The 16,709-nt window shown below is 53.5% G+C and overlaps 1 protein-coding gene across 4 annotated transcripts in view; it reads right to left on the reverse strand.

Annotated features, from left to right (window-relative positions):
• Window positions 1-3,128: 3,128 nt before the first annotated feature.
• The window catches only part of Drc11 (dynein regulatory complex subunit 11), a 124,991-nt gene continuing 111,410 nt past the window's right edge, over window positions 3,129-16,709 (reverse strand). For all 4 annotated transcript variants that reach the window (XM_078018294.1, XM_013359121.4, XM_040268057.2 and 1 more), the window contains 2 exons: window positions 8,831-9,069; window positions 3,129-3,653 (listed from right to left, as the gene is read on the reverse strand). In XM_078018294.1, the coding sequence (XP_077874420.1) occupies window positions 3,531-3,653; window positions 8,831-9,069 (362 nt within the window). In that variant the 3' untranslated portion in view covers window positions 3,129-3,530. The remainder of the gene's footprint in view (window positions 3,654-8,830; window positions 9,070-16,709) is intronic.

A 16,709-nucleotide genomic window follows, 5' to 3' on the forward strand; every position in this document is an offset into this window, starting at 1 on the left:
TCAGATAGGTCTGCACTGCATCACAGTCTAAAATTCTAAGCCCCGGGCAGGTCCAGGCCCTGAACGGATCTGGCCTCACCTGTGCATTTGCATGATCATCTATTTTACCAATGTCTCCCCCACCCACGAGGCTGCAAAGCTGGTCACTTGTGCAACCCCAACCCGGCAGGTGTCTGGCACCCAGAAGGTGCCCACTGAGAGGCCTGGAGAAGGAACCAAAGACAGCAGGGCTGCAGCTGGACTCTAGGGAACCGGCATCGCCAGGGCCTGCTCGGGCAGAGGGAAGCACATTGGACCAAGACCCTTTGGTTCTCCCAGATTTCAGCACTGGGGAACAGTCTCCAAAGCAAATTCTTTAGCACTCGGGTTTTTAGACTTGCTCTATCTGAACTGAGGTGTTTGTTGAAGCCCCAAAGATCTCATGAGCGTTTTTTTTAAGGAACAGTGTGACATCAGGCAGTGTGATGTGACATCAGGACCTGCTTATTCCTAAGTACAGGCTGAGTGTGCAGCCATTGAGGCCATATTCCACTTTAATCAGATTCCATTCCATGGAACACTCTCTTAATGAGGGTTAATGACATTAATTATTTCTGTCCCCTTCATTTAAGAACATGCTCAAGAGGAGCTAATTGCCACATGATGGCCCAGGGATAGCTCAGGCCCAGCAGAACTTCAGGGAAGAGCATGTCCCTTCATTCCCCCTCCCCCCTGCACCCAGGCACTTGTCTTGGTTCCTCTGCAGAGGGGGGCTGGCCAGTCCCCAGCTCCACCACGGTGACAAACGGGGGTTCCTGTGTAGAAGTGTGTTGCACTCACCATGATGGATGCTGAAGGGCCTTGCAGCATGGACGGAATGGCAACAGGGTGGAAATAGTCTACGTGTCTGCCCGAGAGTGTAGGGTGCCAAGCAGGGAATAGAATGAGACCCATCTGAATGTGTTGAGATGAAACAATATTCAAGAAAAATTTTGTGTAAGAAGTGGCATGTGCATGTGGCCAAGCAGGAGGCTGAGTGGAACCGTGGGTGTCGGGCTCCTGTGTAGTTCTCTGTGATGACAGGGCTCCCATCTGTGGGGGGCACCCAGCAGTGTGTCCCTGTAGCAGCGGGAGGAGGCAAGGTCACGCTGATGTTCTCCAAGGTTCAGACAGGGCTCAGGCCCACAGGGCACCAGAGTGCAAGCCCAACACTGGGAAGGGCTGGAGGTGGCTGTGAAGTCACACGCGGGCGTGAGCTTGCTGGGAAAGGCTGCGGGCTCCCTTCGAGGCCATAAGGCCCTCCTTACCAGTTTCCAAGACTCACCTGGCTCCAAAGCTGCGTGTCCAGTCAGCAGTCCACTGGCCACATGTGCCTAGGTAACTAAACTGACATTAGACAAAGTTAGGATCCAGCCCTGTGGGGCAACAGTCATGTTGCACCAGTCATCGCCACGTTTGGCTGCCGACTGGTCCTGCTGGGAGGGCGCAGCGCCAGAGAGCGCCATCAACATGCAAGTCCCCTGGAGGGTGGTCACAGGCAGGGCCCCCAGTGCCTTTGTACCCTTTAATTATCATTCACTAAACTTTCCCAAGGCAGGTTTGTGTGGGTTCTGGAGATGTGTTGCTGGAGTCCAAGTTCAATGGTATTTTTTCATTTCTTTGCAGTGAAATGACGATGATCGTCAGACCCCAGGGCTCTAAGTTCTCTGTTTGGGTCACAAGCAAAGGTCTTCTTCCCAGGGTGGGTGGTGGGCACTGGGTGGAGCCACCCTGGACACTGTTGGCCATCTCTGAGGCCAGTGGGCGGCCACCTGGCCCTCAGGTCTGAAGTGGGTGGAAGGAGGTCAGTCTGCAGAAGCCGGGGGTCAGTTTGGTAAGGGAAGGCAGAGTGTGGGAGGGCCCCAGAGGTTCTCAGGAGGATGGACTCGGGCTGTGTAGGGCTACCTCTAGACACTGGTTCTCTGTGTGCAGATCCAAACAACCACAGACTGAAAATATTTGGTAAAAAATTGCATTTGAACATCTGTGGACTTCCTCTTGTCATTGTTCTCTATAAGCAATACGGCGTGCCAGCTATTTGCAGAGCATTTACATTTTATTAGGTGTTTTATGTGATTTTGAGATGATTTAAAGTCTACATGGGGATTTCTACAGGTTATATGAAATACTGCCCCAATTTATTTAAGGAACTTTCGAATCCTTGGATTTTGGTATCCTTTGGGGAGGAGGGTGGGTTCCTTGAACCAGTGCCTGGGGGTACTAAGGGGCAGCTGTACTTTCTGGTGAGCACAGAATGTGTCCAGGGCACATGGACCAGTGACCGTCTCTGTGGGTCCTCATTTGTGTGGCCTGTGGTCACAGACGTGGGCAAGGCACACGCTGGAGTTGTGACAGGAGGACACCTGGAAACGGCTGGTCTTTGGGGCTTGTGAGCGGAGCTGCTGGTCCTGGCAGAGCCTGGAGACAGAGCCCGCCTGTGCAGTGGCCTTGCCCTACCCAGGCCCTGGGTCCCGTGGCCTCCGGAGGTCCCACCTGAGCAGTGTCCCCACCAGCCAGCCTTCAGATGAAGCCATCCCGTGGCCTCTGTTTTGCAACAGTTCAGGAGCTGGTTACTTGTTATCTTCCACCAAATAATGTTTTCTGTTCTTCGAAAATTCACATTTTTTTGAATCCTTACTTTTTTACCCTTTAATATTTTTCTTATCTACCATTTTGAATTCCTTCACTTGCCTTCCTCGTCTCCTTTTACACAGTGTGGTTCCCATCCTCTGTTGGGCCTGCTAACACCTGAGGCTTCCACAGCACCCCAGGCAGCTGGTCACTTCAGCCCAGGGTGCCGGGACAGGGCCTGGCCCTCCCACGGCTCCTCTTCAGAGCAGGAGGTGGAAACGCTTGCTAGAGTGGTGTTCAGCAACCACAGCTCTGACTTTATTCCATTACATAAAACACATCACTGGGCTGGGGATGTGGCTCAAGCGGTAGTGCGCTCGCCTGGCATGTGTGTGGCCCAGGGTTCGATCCTCAGCACCACATACCAACAAAGATGTGGTGTCCGCTGAGAACTAAGAAATAAATATTAAAATTCTCTCTCTCTCTCTCTCTCTCTCTCTCTCTCTCTCTCACTCTCTCTTAAAAAAAACAACACATCATTAGAGCAAATAATTAATTTATTGAAATACGTGAAGGACAAGCGCAGTGTCCGTGGGCTAATCAACAGCCAGCTTACCAAATGTCCTCTGGCGTTCCCGCCTATCCCATGAGAACATTTCTCTACCAAACTCAACACCGGTGCTGGTGAGTATCCAGCTTGGACAGAGTGTGCAGTAGGTGAGGCGTGGATTTCACCTCTAGACAAACTTCACGCAGATTAAGAAAACCCCGGGCATGGTGGCCCTGGGCCCGCCAATGGGGGCTGTCACTCACACACACAGGCCAGGCTGGGCACATGCTGCTCCTTGGGGCGTCTTCAGTGGGTAGCGTGAGCCTCCTCCTGGGAGCCCCGGGACTGTCACTGTCCCAAGGAGACTCAAGGATGGCTCTTCAGAGAGGCGTTACACATTTTTCTTCCTCTCCTTTTTCCCCTTCTTCTTCCCCTTCTCCGTCTCCTTTTCTCTGCCACCGACTGTTAAGGCTAAGACGCGCTTTCTGCCCAGAGGGGTCTTGGCGTACCAGTTCTGAAATGAAACGGAAACTGCGTCAGCGCCTAGGAAAAGACCAGCAGGACACGGACCCACCAAACAGTCTTAAAACCAGGGACGAGCTCGCTAGGAGCGAAGCAGCAAGTCGCCGTTTCACTTTGGGCATTTAACGTATTTGACACAGACTTCTCTCCCTGGGCTTTCTCGTCTGCGTTTCTGTATGATCTGAAACTCGAACCCGAGGAATTCCCAGTTTCCGAGAAGCACGGACTAAACGTAAGCAACGGTTCTTTCCAGGTAAGTCCCTGGAGTGTTACTGTGCCCTGAGGATGTGGGTCTTCTTGGAAATGTGAATTGGCCCTGGTTCATGGGTGACCACTGGAAGCTGGCCACATGTGAGCACAGTGGGCACTCACATGCTCTGAGGGGGACTCTGTGGAAAAGGGGGCAGAAATAATGGAGTCAAGATACCAACAAAGCACTTAGTGATTGCCACTGGCCCTGTGTTAGATTCCATTTGGAACCTGAGAAACATTTTGGTTGATAAACATTACAATAATATTATTTCATAAATGATTATATCACCTATCAACTCTCCTGTCAGTGGACATATAAGTCATTTTTCTTTTTTGTGAACAGTGCTATAGTTCACAATTTTTACGTGCCTCTCTATATACCTGTGAGACGTATCTCGGGCATACACTTTGGAATAGAATTTCTGGGTTATAGGATATAAACACCTTCATTATAGCCAAATTGTTCTCTGAAGTGCCGAGAGTGGGAACTGATCTCTGATATTTGTCTTAAATTGACTTTGTTTTCTCCTGCCTCTGGTTTAGCTGGGTACAAATATTAGGTAGCTGACTATTCTCATCACTTTGCAGGTTTAATTTCATTATCTTTGGCATTTATTGCTGTCAAACAGATGTCTGATTGCCCAATTGCTGTTTCTTTGTAAGTAATCATGTAGCTTTTGAGACTGGTTTGTTATCTTGTTCTAAGATTCTCAATCATGGATATTGGCCTGGATTTTTAAAATTACTCCTTGGAATTTATTTTTAATCTGAGAACTCAGGTTTTTAATTCAGGAAAATTCTCGGCATGAATTTCTTTAATTCTTCTGATATAATTCTTCTGATATGTCTAGAATTTGTATTTGCTGAATGTTGATGTCTTTCAACATGCCATCTGTAGATTTACTTTTGTGGATTCTTACCTTTTGGTTTTTCTGTGTTGCCTTCTGGGGGAGCTCCCCAGGACCACCTTCCAGACTACTAATTTACTCTTTGACCGCGTCTATTCTAGGGATCATACTGCTCTCATTTTTACCACTTAGTTTTAACTACTGTATCTTTCATCTTATATAATTTCTCTTTGTGGCTTTTTTCATCTTATCTCTTCTCATTCAATTTATATCTTTGTTTCAAAACTGTGTATATTCCTAGTGAAAGTCAGTTTTTCACTTATTTTCTTGAACATCTTAATCATATTTATTTAAGCCATTTTGTCAGATTGTTCTTAACACTGGATGGTTAACACAGATTCTAACTAGTGGTTAGAATTCTAACTTTGGTTAACAATAGATTTCCAAAGATATTTTAAGATTTTGATTTTCAGGATCATTTTGAGTGGGACGCTTTGCTTTGGCTTCTCTCTTTCCTTATTCTTGCCTCCCTAGCAGTTTTGCAATTGCTTCTACAAGGCCCTTACAGCCCAATAAAGAACTAGGTTTTATATTGCTATTTTGAAGTTTATTCTCCTTGGTGATGCTGGGGAATCAAAAAAGCAACATGTATTCCCATGTCACAGTCTCCAGTTATTAAAGTACAGCTTCTCTGTATTTTAATGGTCTTTTTTTTCTTTCTGCTGCATCCTAGGCAAATTCCTTTTGCTCCCCTTTCCAGTTCCTTTAGTTTCTCTTTAGCTGTATCAGAAAACCCCTTCATTGACCTTTTATATTTTTTGACTATCAGACTTCTTTTGGGTTCTTTTTTCAAGTTTGTCTATCCTCTTCCCCCATAATATTTCTGGTCTTCAATAGTTTAAAAATACTTAACATATATTCTCTTTCAGAATGTTCTAGTATCTTGCTTTCTTGGGAGTGCTAATTCTGTTATTTGTATCTGCTGACTCTCCTCATGGTGTGTTATTTCCTTGTTTTTTTTTTAATTTCCATAGTTTTTAAAAAAATTATTAGATTTCTTTAACAAGGGTAACATTTTCTAAAGAAATCAAATGTTCCTTAACTTGGATAAGTTTCCATACAGAGTGGTTTTCATATTTGCTTTTGATGTGACTTTGGGGGTATGAATGATATGTCATTTCTCGACGTGTTACATTTCAACATGGGATTCTGGCACTGAGGAGGTTGTGTAAACATGGAAGCTGATGTGCAAGGTATGAGCAGAATCTGACTTTGTATAGAACACCTCTGTTCCTCTTGTACAACCCCGAGAAGGTCACAAGGCCGTGATGCTGCCTCCCGAGTGGCCCAGTGTTGTGCTTTTCCTGCTTTCTGATGACCTGGTCTGAGGACCCTTGTATTTGTGTCTTAGGCTCCCCCGGGCCACCAGTGTGTTAGCTCATGTGGTGGTTCTTGTCTTTGAAATTTATCCTTATTTCTAGCACCTGGGGATTCCCTCCTCCTTCTTTTAGCCGTGGCTCTGTTTTTATAATAAGGTGAGGTGGCCAAGTATGTAAAGTGATGAGCTCTTAATTTATAGACACACAGGATAAAATATAGTTACTAAAATTGGCTTTGGAGGAAGGCATTAATTTTAGCTTTGCTACTCTTGTGCTGTGTGACTTATAACAAGTTACTTTGCTTCTTGCGTTTTTCTTCTTTTTATCGATGCTGTAGCAAATGACCCAAAATTAGTGGCTTAAAATAACACATTTAGGTCAGAGGTCTGAAATGGCTCTCGCGGGGCTACCACTGAGGTGCCCCAGAGCTGTGCCCCTTCGTGGATGCTCGGGTGAGAGTCTGATCTCTTGCCTTCTGGAGCTTCCAGAGACCATCTGTCCTGGCCTGGGGTTCCCCTCCATCTGCAGGGTAGCAACGTGGGCTACTTGGGATAGCCATGAGTCCACCCCAAGCTCGCCCTCTCTGGGTCTCTCTTCTCAGTCCCTCGTCCACTTTCACAGTCCCATCCGACTCGCCAGCTAATTCTCGACAATCTGTTTGTCCTAAGGTCAGCCGGCGGCAGACTGGCTTCCCCTGTGCCAGGTCAAGGAGCACACTCACAGGCTCCGGGTCAGGACGCAGCTGTCCCCAAGGGGTCATTATTCTGCCTCCCACACCTTCCCACAGCTCTGGCTCCTTCCTTGCAAACCAGGGCTCTGCCACGGAGCAGCAGTAGATACGTAACGGAGAACGTCACAGTGATTCTATCGTCATTAGCGATCAGAGTTCTCTCCACCATGCTCGTGGAACAGGGCTGAATGTGCCTGGAGGAGCTGGAGATCTCAGTCTGAGACATTCTCAGAGCACAATTCAGTAACTGGCTCAGGGCAAACAGCCATGAGCAGCCACAGCGGAGCACCACGTCACCCAGGGGAGCCACAGTGACATTCCACCTGTCCCTCTGCTCAACGAAGGTGTCACTAACGAACTTACTGAGCACCAACCCCAGGCCACGCACTGTGCCTGGTGCCACATGGAAGGGGGAGTGGGTTGGGGGTACAGAATCACCACGGCTCCTTAAAAAGTCCACCAGAAATGGGTGTGAGAAGCACACACGTTGTCATCCCTTTTCTTGAGCAGCACGGTCAGCCTCAGACACCTGTCACAGAAAACCAGCCCTGGGCTTCAACACCCTAAACCCAACTTCCCAGAATAAGGAAAAATCAGTACTTTAGAAAGGAGAGAGAAGTGCAGTGTTTCAGAAAAGAATCTATCATTAGAAGAGGGTAAATATCAGCAATAATGTGAACAAGATTCAAACAGTTCAATTAGACAATGCTAACTCAAGCAGCTCAGTAACAGAGTGTCAATTCAGATGCTTGGCAAACACTCAGATGGAACTAAAAATGTCCCTTTTAGTTTGGCTGGCTCTCGGGCTGGAGAAACAGGGTTTGTTTCTGTTTTTGCAGATGAAGTCTTATTGGACCCCAGCCCTGCCCACCCACTCACTGCTGCACCCTGACTGCTGCAGCCTGCCCAGAGGCTGGGTGGCTCTCGGGACCAGAGGTGTTCAGTATCTGCACCTTACAGAGGAAGCTCCCCAGCTGGGCCCTCCCTGTGGGGGTCACTACTGCGATGACTTCTCACCTTCCGCTTCAGCCCTGGGACAGGCCAGGAGGGAGGCTGTGTCCGTCCTCACCATAAGCCAGCTCCCAGAGGGGGAGGCTTGGACGAGGACTTCAACTCTCCCTTTGGTGACAGTGTGCCCAGGATTGGGGTGGCCTTCAATTCCATGGATAAAATTCTCCTCTTTTGTCTTCTCAGTTGGCAAGGAGACTACCTCAGGGACAGAAAGGGGACACAGTTGTGTTCATTTTGAGGTAGAATGGAGCCAGCGGTGTGGGAGGAGTGGCCCTGGTGTCAGGGACAAGGCTGCCTTGTTTGAGTCTTGGGCCGCTTCATGAAGGACAAGTCCTAAGACAGACTCTCCGAAATTTGTGTCCCTCTCGGAAGAGGAGTTGGAACAGACATCTCAAACTTTCCTCCAGATCCAAAGAATGTGGTGACCATGTCAGAATGTGATCAAAAATTTGGATACTAAATTTTGCTGAGTTCCCTTGTGGTTTCCTACGTCAAGTACACTGAAAACTGAAGTGTGCCACGGCAAGTGTGTGGCCGAACAACTTCAACTTGAAACATGCTATTTAGGGACAGTTTTCCCCATGCAAAACTTATTCCATAATATGAAGTAAAATGCGAGAAACAAGGGCATGTGTGTGTGTGTGTGTGTGTGTGTGTGTGTGTGTGTGTGTGAGAGAGAGAGAGAGAGAGAGAGAGAGAGAGAGAGAGAGAGAGAGAATCCTTTGAAGCTGCGATTTGCTGTTAATTCACAAGGTCACAGAGCATGTTTTTCCTAAAATTTGGAAGACACCTGCTTTATTACTAAGACTCAAAAGATTCTGTGATCCCAAAATGTCACCTTTCCAAATTTCATCGTGCGTGGTAGAGTTCAGGTTCGTGGACCTGCAAGCCGGAGGGAGGAGGTCATGCGGTCAGTGTCCGCCCGCCTCTGGCTGTGGGTGCTGCTTACCTTAAAGCACTCTTCTTCCTCTTTGTACACTGGGTTCATGCCGGCTATCAACGGGATGAACTCCGCTGGGGTGAGTGGCTTTTGAATCTGCTGCCGGATTCTCCGGTCCGTGAGCACACCTTTAACCACTCTGACTATGTTTCCTTGGGTGAAGCCGTCGGTGACCTTTGCTAAGCAGCTGATGTTCAAGGCCTTGGTGAGGACTCCACCGTTGCGCTGAATGATTTGTTTCCACAAAACTATTGCATCAAAGATGGTGGAAAAGACACAGAGAACAAGCGTTACCACAGAGCAAGCAGCGCTAGCCCAGCTCTCCACAAACTTCATCTTGTCTGAAAGGACACACGGGCCAACTCCCATGTACGAGTCATTCAGATGAGCAGATAACTAACATTGTCCTCCGGGGACTCTTCCCCACAGGACCCGGAGGTCTATAGATCACACGTGCCTTGCAAATAGACAAGGAGGAGTTAACCGGTACAGTCGAATGCAACCCATACAGATGCTGAAGAGCTTTCAGAACTGGACATTTGTGTGGGGTATAAGTGGCATCTCTGCTCATCAGATTATTACATTTTCCCAAGCATTTGGATAAGTAGTTTAACATTTCTTTTTTTTTAGTTACAAAGTTCATTTCTTATATTATTTGCATAACTGGAATTAGAAGTCACATTATGATTTTCTCTAGCTACTGCAAGGCTCTGGGTAATATTACACATTGGGTTAGGTGGAGCACTGTGACCTGTTCTCTCCCCCTGTTTATATAGGTTGGTTGATTGAAAGTGCCTGGGTGGGTGGGACCGGGGTAAAGAGGAGATTTCCCTCACAGCACAGGAGGTTGTGCAAATGAAATAAGTTTGATGCTTACTTTAGAGATTGAACAAACTCGGTGCAACACTTAAACTAATATTACATTTGGAGAACTATGTCCATTCTGTTGAGACAGCACAGGAAAGGGACCTAGGACAGGTGAAGGCACTCACGGGCTGTCTGTCTCAGAACCAGGACAACCTGGTCACACATTTCTAAAGCATTTTGACCTCCTCTGAGGTGTATGGAAACATTTTTTTTTTTAAATGACTGTTACTGCACAATCTGGCCATCGCCAGACATGGTGAAGGGTCAGTTCTGCATTTGTTCAATGATCCCACCGTCCACATCCACTGAGCTGAAGACAAATGGTGAAAGGCAAAGGTGCACTGGCCACTGTAAAGGAAGGGACCCGGGAGCCACTTCAGAGAGTTACTGCCTTGGGAGCTGAGTGATCCCGCAATTCGCCTCCACTGTCCTCTTTGGTGGCGTCCTTTGGGGGGAGCTGATTAGCTGGTAAAGGCCAGTACCCGGGGTCCTGCCTGTTTCTCCAAGGCATCAAGGGTTTGGAGCCCTGCAGCGAGGCCAACAAGGGCCCTCGGGATCCCCATGTTGGCTGGAATCATCAGCCACCCCTGAGCTGCTCTGCTCCTCGGCCTTGGTGGGACGCAGCCACGGCAGTGTGCGGGCTGCCCAATGGCGCTGACTGCGGGCCCGGTTCTTAGCTGCGTGAGTGCTGCTGCCACGGCGACTGCTGGTCACTGTGCCTTGCACTAGTGCTTCCCGCCCTCACTGAAGCATCAGTTATAAACACAGCACAAAAGGAGCTACGGAATGCTTCAAGGCACATTTGTTCAAAGACAGACTGTAGCAGGCAAGGGTAATCCCCATCTAACTATGATTGCCGCAGAGTTAGAAAACATAACCTAGGGTGAGAATGGAAACACCAGTAACAACGGGGGATGCCGTGAGATGGAACTGACACGTCTTCTGCCCAAACTCCTCATCCACAGGGGACCAGCGCGCCTGAGAGCCGACTCCGGAGGGCACGCGTGTCCTGGGAAGCACAGCTGGAGCCGCTGAAGCCCAAGTAGACACCTGTGGTGGACACTCAGGACGGCGGTAGCCCTGCCTGGCAGGGACAGCCTTCCTGCCTGTGGCTTGAAGTGGAGCCATCCGGGGGCGAGTAGGGAGGGCCAGGTGACCCTGCAATAGACACCTGACTCAGTCCCCTGCTGCCCTGTAGACTGGCAATAGTCACATCCCTGGAAGTGCCTGCCCAAGTCATGCCACTGTCCCACATGAGCAATCTCTGCACGTGAGGGTCACTAGCAATGGAACACAGCCCTCTGGGGCAGCGTGCACGTGTGGACACACCACTCACCATTTGCAACGGGCGATGCTTGGTGTTCGTGTAGTCTGGCCAGTGTTCCTGGACAGACTCGTTTCATTGATGACTCTCCAGAGATCGTGGGTGAGGAGTGGAGGTGCAGTCACAGCTGGCCACGGGTCCCTACCTATCGCATGGCCGAGAGTGGGCCAAGGGCCAGGCTTCACTTCCTTCTCGTGCTGGACCGATTTGATGGTTACCTTTTAAAGAGCTGCATGTCTGGCTTTTCAAAGCCACGTGCCCAGGCTCTTGACAGCAGCTGCTCTGGGCTCGGGCATGGAGTGAGGCTCGGAGTGGAAGGCTTGGTTGGCACAGGAGCCCAGGGTGCAGAAGTGCGGGAACCAGGGGCCACAGGTCCGGCTCAGGAGTGCAGGTGGGGAACGCCCATGTACAGTCCCAGGGACGCACAGTGAGTGTGTGGGTCAGGCCCAGGCCAGGGCTGGGCACAGCTGACATCGTGGGGGCCTCTGGGTGGAGGGCTGTGTTCCACTTCCTCTCCTGGAGGCAAAGGATCTCTCAGTTCTTCAGATCAATCTACATTCTCTTTCCCTTCTTTAACTGAAATGAGTCTGGTCTTTGGCTTCTCCCATCTGCTTCTGACGTCCCAGTGGATTCCATGCTGGCTGCCGCTCCACAGGACACAGTATCTTAAAGTTCATTTAATGTGAGATCTCACAAAAGTAGGAGAAATGAACGATGAATAACATGACTTGGGCAAACCCCTGACCCTCTGAAGCCTCAAATCCCAGAAGACACAGACTGGACTCATCCCATCGGACACTGGGCCGGGTGGGGTCCATGATGAATTGGGCAATTAGACAGACAGACCCCCGGGGAGGGGCCAGAGGAGAGAAGCATTAGGGACGTGGAGGGGGCAGGCCAGAGGGAGTTCTGGGGAGCAGACAAGGCATTCATCACCTGGGGAGGAGGGTTATCTTTGCAGAGACAGCTTGACCTGGGGGAAGGAGGTAGACACTGAATCATAACTGGCGAACCTTAAGGACCGAGGGACTCAGGCCGGCCTGGCCCTCGGCATTGTCACTCCCTGCCAGCAGCCAGCAGGAATTTGACAAGTGGGAGGGCGAATGTTTCCGTGCACCTCGGGAGCTCTGCTGCGGGCAGACAGATGGCCGGGTGATGGCCCAGTTATGGATCTGCAGTTCATGCTTGATGGGCGGGGGAGACGCTTCTGGTCCCTGCTGTGGCAGGGACCGTCCTTCTTTAAGATGAATGTCCCCGCTGCTATGGCGGTGAAAGCGTCAAGGCTCTGGAGGAAACGCTGGACGGTGCTCAGGATGTGGCAATAATGGCAGCTTGAACAGATCACCCACCAGGAAGAAATATGTGACAGGCACGTGGCTTGGTGGACAGCTCTGCGCCCAGGAGCCGAGCTACAGGTCTGTCCCCTGCCTCACCCGCGAGGACGCCATGAGGAGGTCCAGGTGGGAATCTGCAATGCCCTCTGCGTCTTGGAGACACCTGATCTTTCATCAAAAGGACAAAGTCGCCCTTGCGACATCAATAGCTTCATTTCAGGGCCCATGGGTCTGTCAAACAACGGGACCGTTCAATCCAGTCAAGAGTAATGTTCTGGCCCCTTGGAATTAATGACACCGACGTTACTTCATCAAACACATAAAACGTGGGCCCCAGAAACACAACAGAGGAGAGGAGGCCCAGGGGAGGGCCGGAGGCTCTGCAGAGGCAGGAGCAACGCCCGCGGGGGGCTGCCAAGGCCCTGGGCGGTGGGGCCTGGACTCCTCCTGGCCACGGTGGTATGGGCTGGCCCTGTGGGTCCAGTCCCTGGGGCCTCCTGTGACATCCTCTGAGCCGACTTCCCTGTTTCCTCCTGACACTGGCTGGATGCAAGGGATCCCATGGGGCCCTGGACGGCTCTGTGAGATGGAGAAGTCACCTAGGGGTGGGGAAGTCACCTAGGGGTGGGGAAGTCACCTAGGGGTGGGGGAGCCACCTAGGGGTGGGGAAGTCACCTAGGGGTGGGGAAGTCACCTAGGGGTGGGGGAGCCACCTAGGGGTGGGGAGGTCACCTAGGGGTGGGGGAGCCACCTAGGGGTGGGGAAGTCACCTAGGGATGGGGGAGCCACCTAGGGGTGGGGGAGCCACCTAGGGGTGGGGAAGCCACCTAGGGGTGGGGAGGCCACCTAGGGGTGGAGAAGCCACCTAGGGGTGGGGAAGCCACCTAGGGGTGGGGGAGCCACCTAGGGGTGGGGGAGCCACCTAGGGGTGGGGGAGCCACCTAGGGGTGGGGGAGCCACCTAGGGGTGGGGGAGTCACCTAGGGGTGGGGGAGTCACCTAGGGGTGGGGGAGCCACCTAGGGGTGGGGGAGGCCACCTAGGGATGGGGAGGCCACCTAGGGGTGGGGAGGTCACCTAGGGGTGGGGAGGTCACCTAGGGGTGGGGAGGTCACCTAGGGGTGGGGAGGCCACCTAGGGGTGGGGAGGCCACCTAGGGGTGGGGAAGCCACCTAGGGGTGGGGAGGCCACCTAGGGGTGGGGAGGCCACCTAGGGGTGGGGAGGTCACCTAGGGGTGGGGAGGTCACCTAGGGGTGGGGAGGTCACCTAGGGGTGGGGAGGCCACCTAGGGGTGGGGAGGTCACCTAGGGGTGGGGAGGTCACCTAGGGGTGGGGAAGCCACCTAGGGGTGGGGAAGCCACCTAGGGGTGGGGAAGCCACCTAGGGGTGGGGAAGGCACCTAGGGATGGGGAAGGCACCTAGGGATGGGGAAGCCACCTAGGGATGGGGAAGCCACCTAGGGGTGGGGGAGTCACCTAGGGGTGGGGAGGTCACCTAGGGATGGGGAAGGCACCTAGGGGTGGGGGAGGCACCTAGGGGTGGGGGAGCCACCTAGGGATGGGGAGGTCACCTAGGGATGGGGAAGGCACCTAGGGATGGGGAAGGCACCTAGGGGTGGGGGAGCCACCTAGGGGTGGGGAGGTCACCTAGGGATGGGGAGGCCACCTAGGGATGGGGAGGCCACCTAGGGATGGGGAAGTCACCTAGGGGTGGGGGAGTCACCTAGGGATGGGGGAGCCACCTAGGGAAGGGGAGGTCACCTAGGGATGGGGAGGTCACCTAGGGGTGGGGAGGTCACCTAGGGGTGGGGAAGGCACCTAGGGGTGGGGGAGTCACCTAGGGATGGGGGAGTCACCTAGGGATGGGGGAGCCACCTAGGGAAGGGGAAGTCACCTAGGGATGGGGAAGGCACCTAGGGATGGGGAGGTCACCTAGGGATGGGGAAGGCACCTAGGGGTGGGGGAGTCACCTAGGGGTGGGGGAGTCACCTAGGGATGGGGGAGTCACCTAGGGGTGGGGGAGTCACCTAGGGGTGGGGGAGTCACCTAGGGATGGGGGAGCCTCCTAGGGATGGGGGAGCCACCTAGGGGTGGGGAGGTCACCTAGGGGTGGGGAGGCCACCTAGGGGTGGGGAAGCCACCTAGGGGTGGGGGAGTCACCTAGGGGTGGGGGAGTCACCTAGGGATGGGGGAGTCACCTAGGGATGGGGGAGTCACCTAGGGGTGGGGAGGCCACCTAGGGGTGGGGAGGCCACCTAGGGTTGGGGAAGCCACCTAGGGGTGGGGAGGCCACCTAGGGGTGGGGGAGCCACCTAGGGGTGGGGGAGCCACCTAGGGGTGGGGAGGTCACCTAGGGGTGGGGGAGTCACCTAGGGGTGGGGGAGTCACCTAGGGGTGGGGAGGCCACCTAGGGGTGGGGAGGCCACCTAGGGGTGGGGAGGCCACCTGGGGGTGGGGAGGCCACCTGGGGTGGGGAGGCCACCTGGGGGTGGGGAGGCCACCTAGGGGTGGGGAGGCCACCTAGGGGTGGGGAGGCCACCTAGGGGTGGGGAAGCCACCTAGGGGTGGGGGAGTCACCTATGGGTGGGGAGGTCACCTAGGGGTGGGGGAGTCACCTAGGGGTGGGGGAGTCACCTAGGGGTGGGGAGGTCACCTAGGGGTGGGGAGGTCACCTAGGGGTGGGGAGGTCACCTAGGGGTGGGGAGGCCACCTGGGGGTGGGGAAGCCACCTGGGGGTGGGGAAGCCACCTAGGGGTGGGGAAGCCACCTAGGGGTGGGGAGCCACCTAGGGGTGGGGGAGCCACCTAGGGGTGGGGAAGCCACCTAGGGGTGGGGGAGCCACCTAGGGGTGGGGAAGTCACCTAGGGATGGGGAAGTCACCTAGGGATGGGGAAGCCACCTAGGGGTGGGGAAGCCACCTAGGGATGGGGAGGTCACCTAGGGGTGGGGAGGTCACCTAGGGGTGGGGGAGCCACCTAGGTGTGGGGAAGCCACCTAGGGATGGGGGAGCCACCTAGGGGTGGGGGAGCCACCTAGGGATGGGGAAGCCACCTAGGGATGGGGAAGCCACCTAGGGGTGGGGAAGCCACCTAGGGATGGGGAAGCCACCTAGGGATGGGGAGGTCACCTAGGGGTGGGGAGGTCACCTAGGGGTGGGGAAGTCACCTAGGGGTGGGGGAGTCACCTAGGGGTGGGGAAGCCACCTAGGGATGGGGAAGCCACCTGGGGGTGGGGAAGCCACCTGGGGGTGGGGAAGCCACCTAGGGGTGGGGAAGCCACCTAGGGGTGGGGGAGTCACCTAGGGGTGGGGGAGTCACCTAGGGGTGGGGAAGTCACCTGGGGATGGGGAAGTCACCTGGGGATGGGGAAGTCACCTGGGGATGGGGAAGCCACCTGGGGGCGGGGAAGTCCCCTGGGGGCGGGGAAGTCACCTAGGGGTGGGGAAGCCACCTGACGATGAGAAGTGACAGGCCCTAGGTCCTCCTGCTCTTGGGATGAGACTGGTTGATGAAGCCACATCTCCCCTTATGAAGGGAGAAAGAAGCCCACGCTGTCAACAGTGTGGCCAAGTGGCTAGTGAGTATCCTCGTGGGGTGCCCGGGCTGTCCTTGTGTCTTCCTGGTGGTGCACTGTGATCACACAGAACAGTGGTTCTATCACAGAGTGCTCACACGCCACAGCGTGGGTGATTGGTGTCAGTCCCTGGTCCCTCTCCTGGCCTCTCTCTCCCCCTCCCCTGCCCCCTTCCTCTGTTCTAATTGTCTCCTTTCTACATTCATGATGACACCATTTTCCAGGAGTGTTCTTTAGTGAAGAAAATTGGCCAGGAACTCAAGAACAGGCAGATAAGGACACACGTGTCCCTTGTTTGGGTGGTGACTGGCGAGGGTTAGTAAAAGCCAGGTTTCACCTAATCGGCTTAATTGCTACCCCCTGATGCTCCCCACTGCTCCATGCCTACCTCCACCAACTTCCCAGTGTCACCCCACACTGCCACCACTGCCACCACCCTCCTAACACCACTGCCACTGAACTGCCATCATATCCACAACCACTGCTCCCAGGTCCCCAAGTGTCACCCATGCTGGGCCGTCACTGTTACCCCCTGTTCAGTGTGGCCACTGTCGGCTCCTCAGTAGCCTGCGACTGCCCATCTCCACCCTTCTAACGCCGACCACTATCCCCATCCCCGTCCCAGTCCCCTGGCCACTCCTCCACAGTGCTGTGAGCCATAGCCAGTCTTCACACTCTGCATCTCCCATTGCCCTGAAGTCTGGTGGTCCTGGACTTCCTTGACCGCCCCCCACGTGGCGATGGTGACTGTGACTTCTGAGGCTGGTCACAGGAAGCCTTCCAGCTATTGCC

The sequence above is a fragment of the Ictidomys tridecemlineatus genome, chromosome 7 (assembly GCF_052094955.1).
Source record: "Ictidomys tridecemlineatus isolate mIctTri1 chromosome 7, mIctTri1.hap1, whole genome shotgun sequence".
In the NCBI taxonomy this organism is placed as follows: domain Eukaryota; kingdom Metazoa; phylum Chordata; class Mammalia; order Rodentia; family Sciuridae; genus Ictidomys; species Ictidomys tridecemlineatus.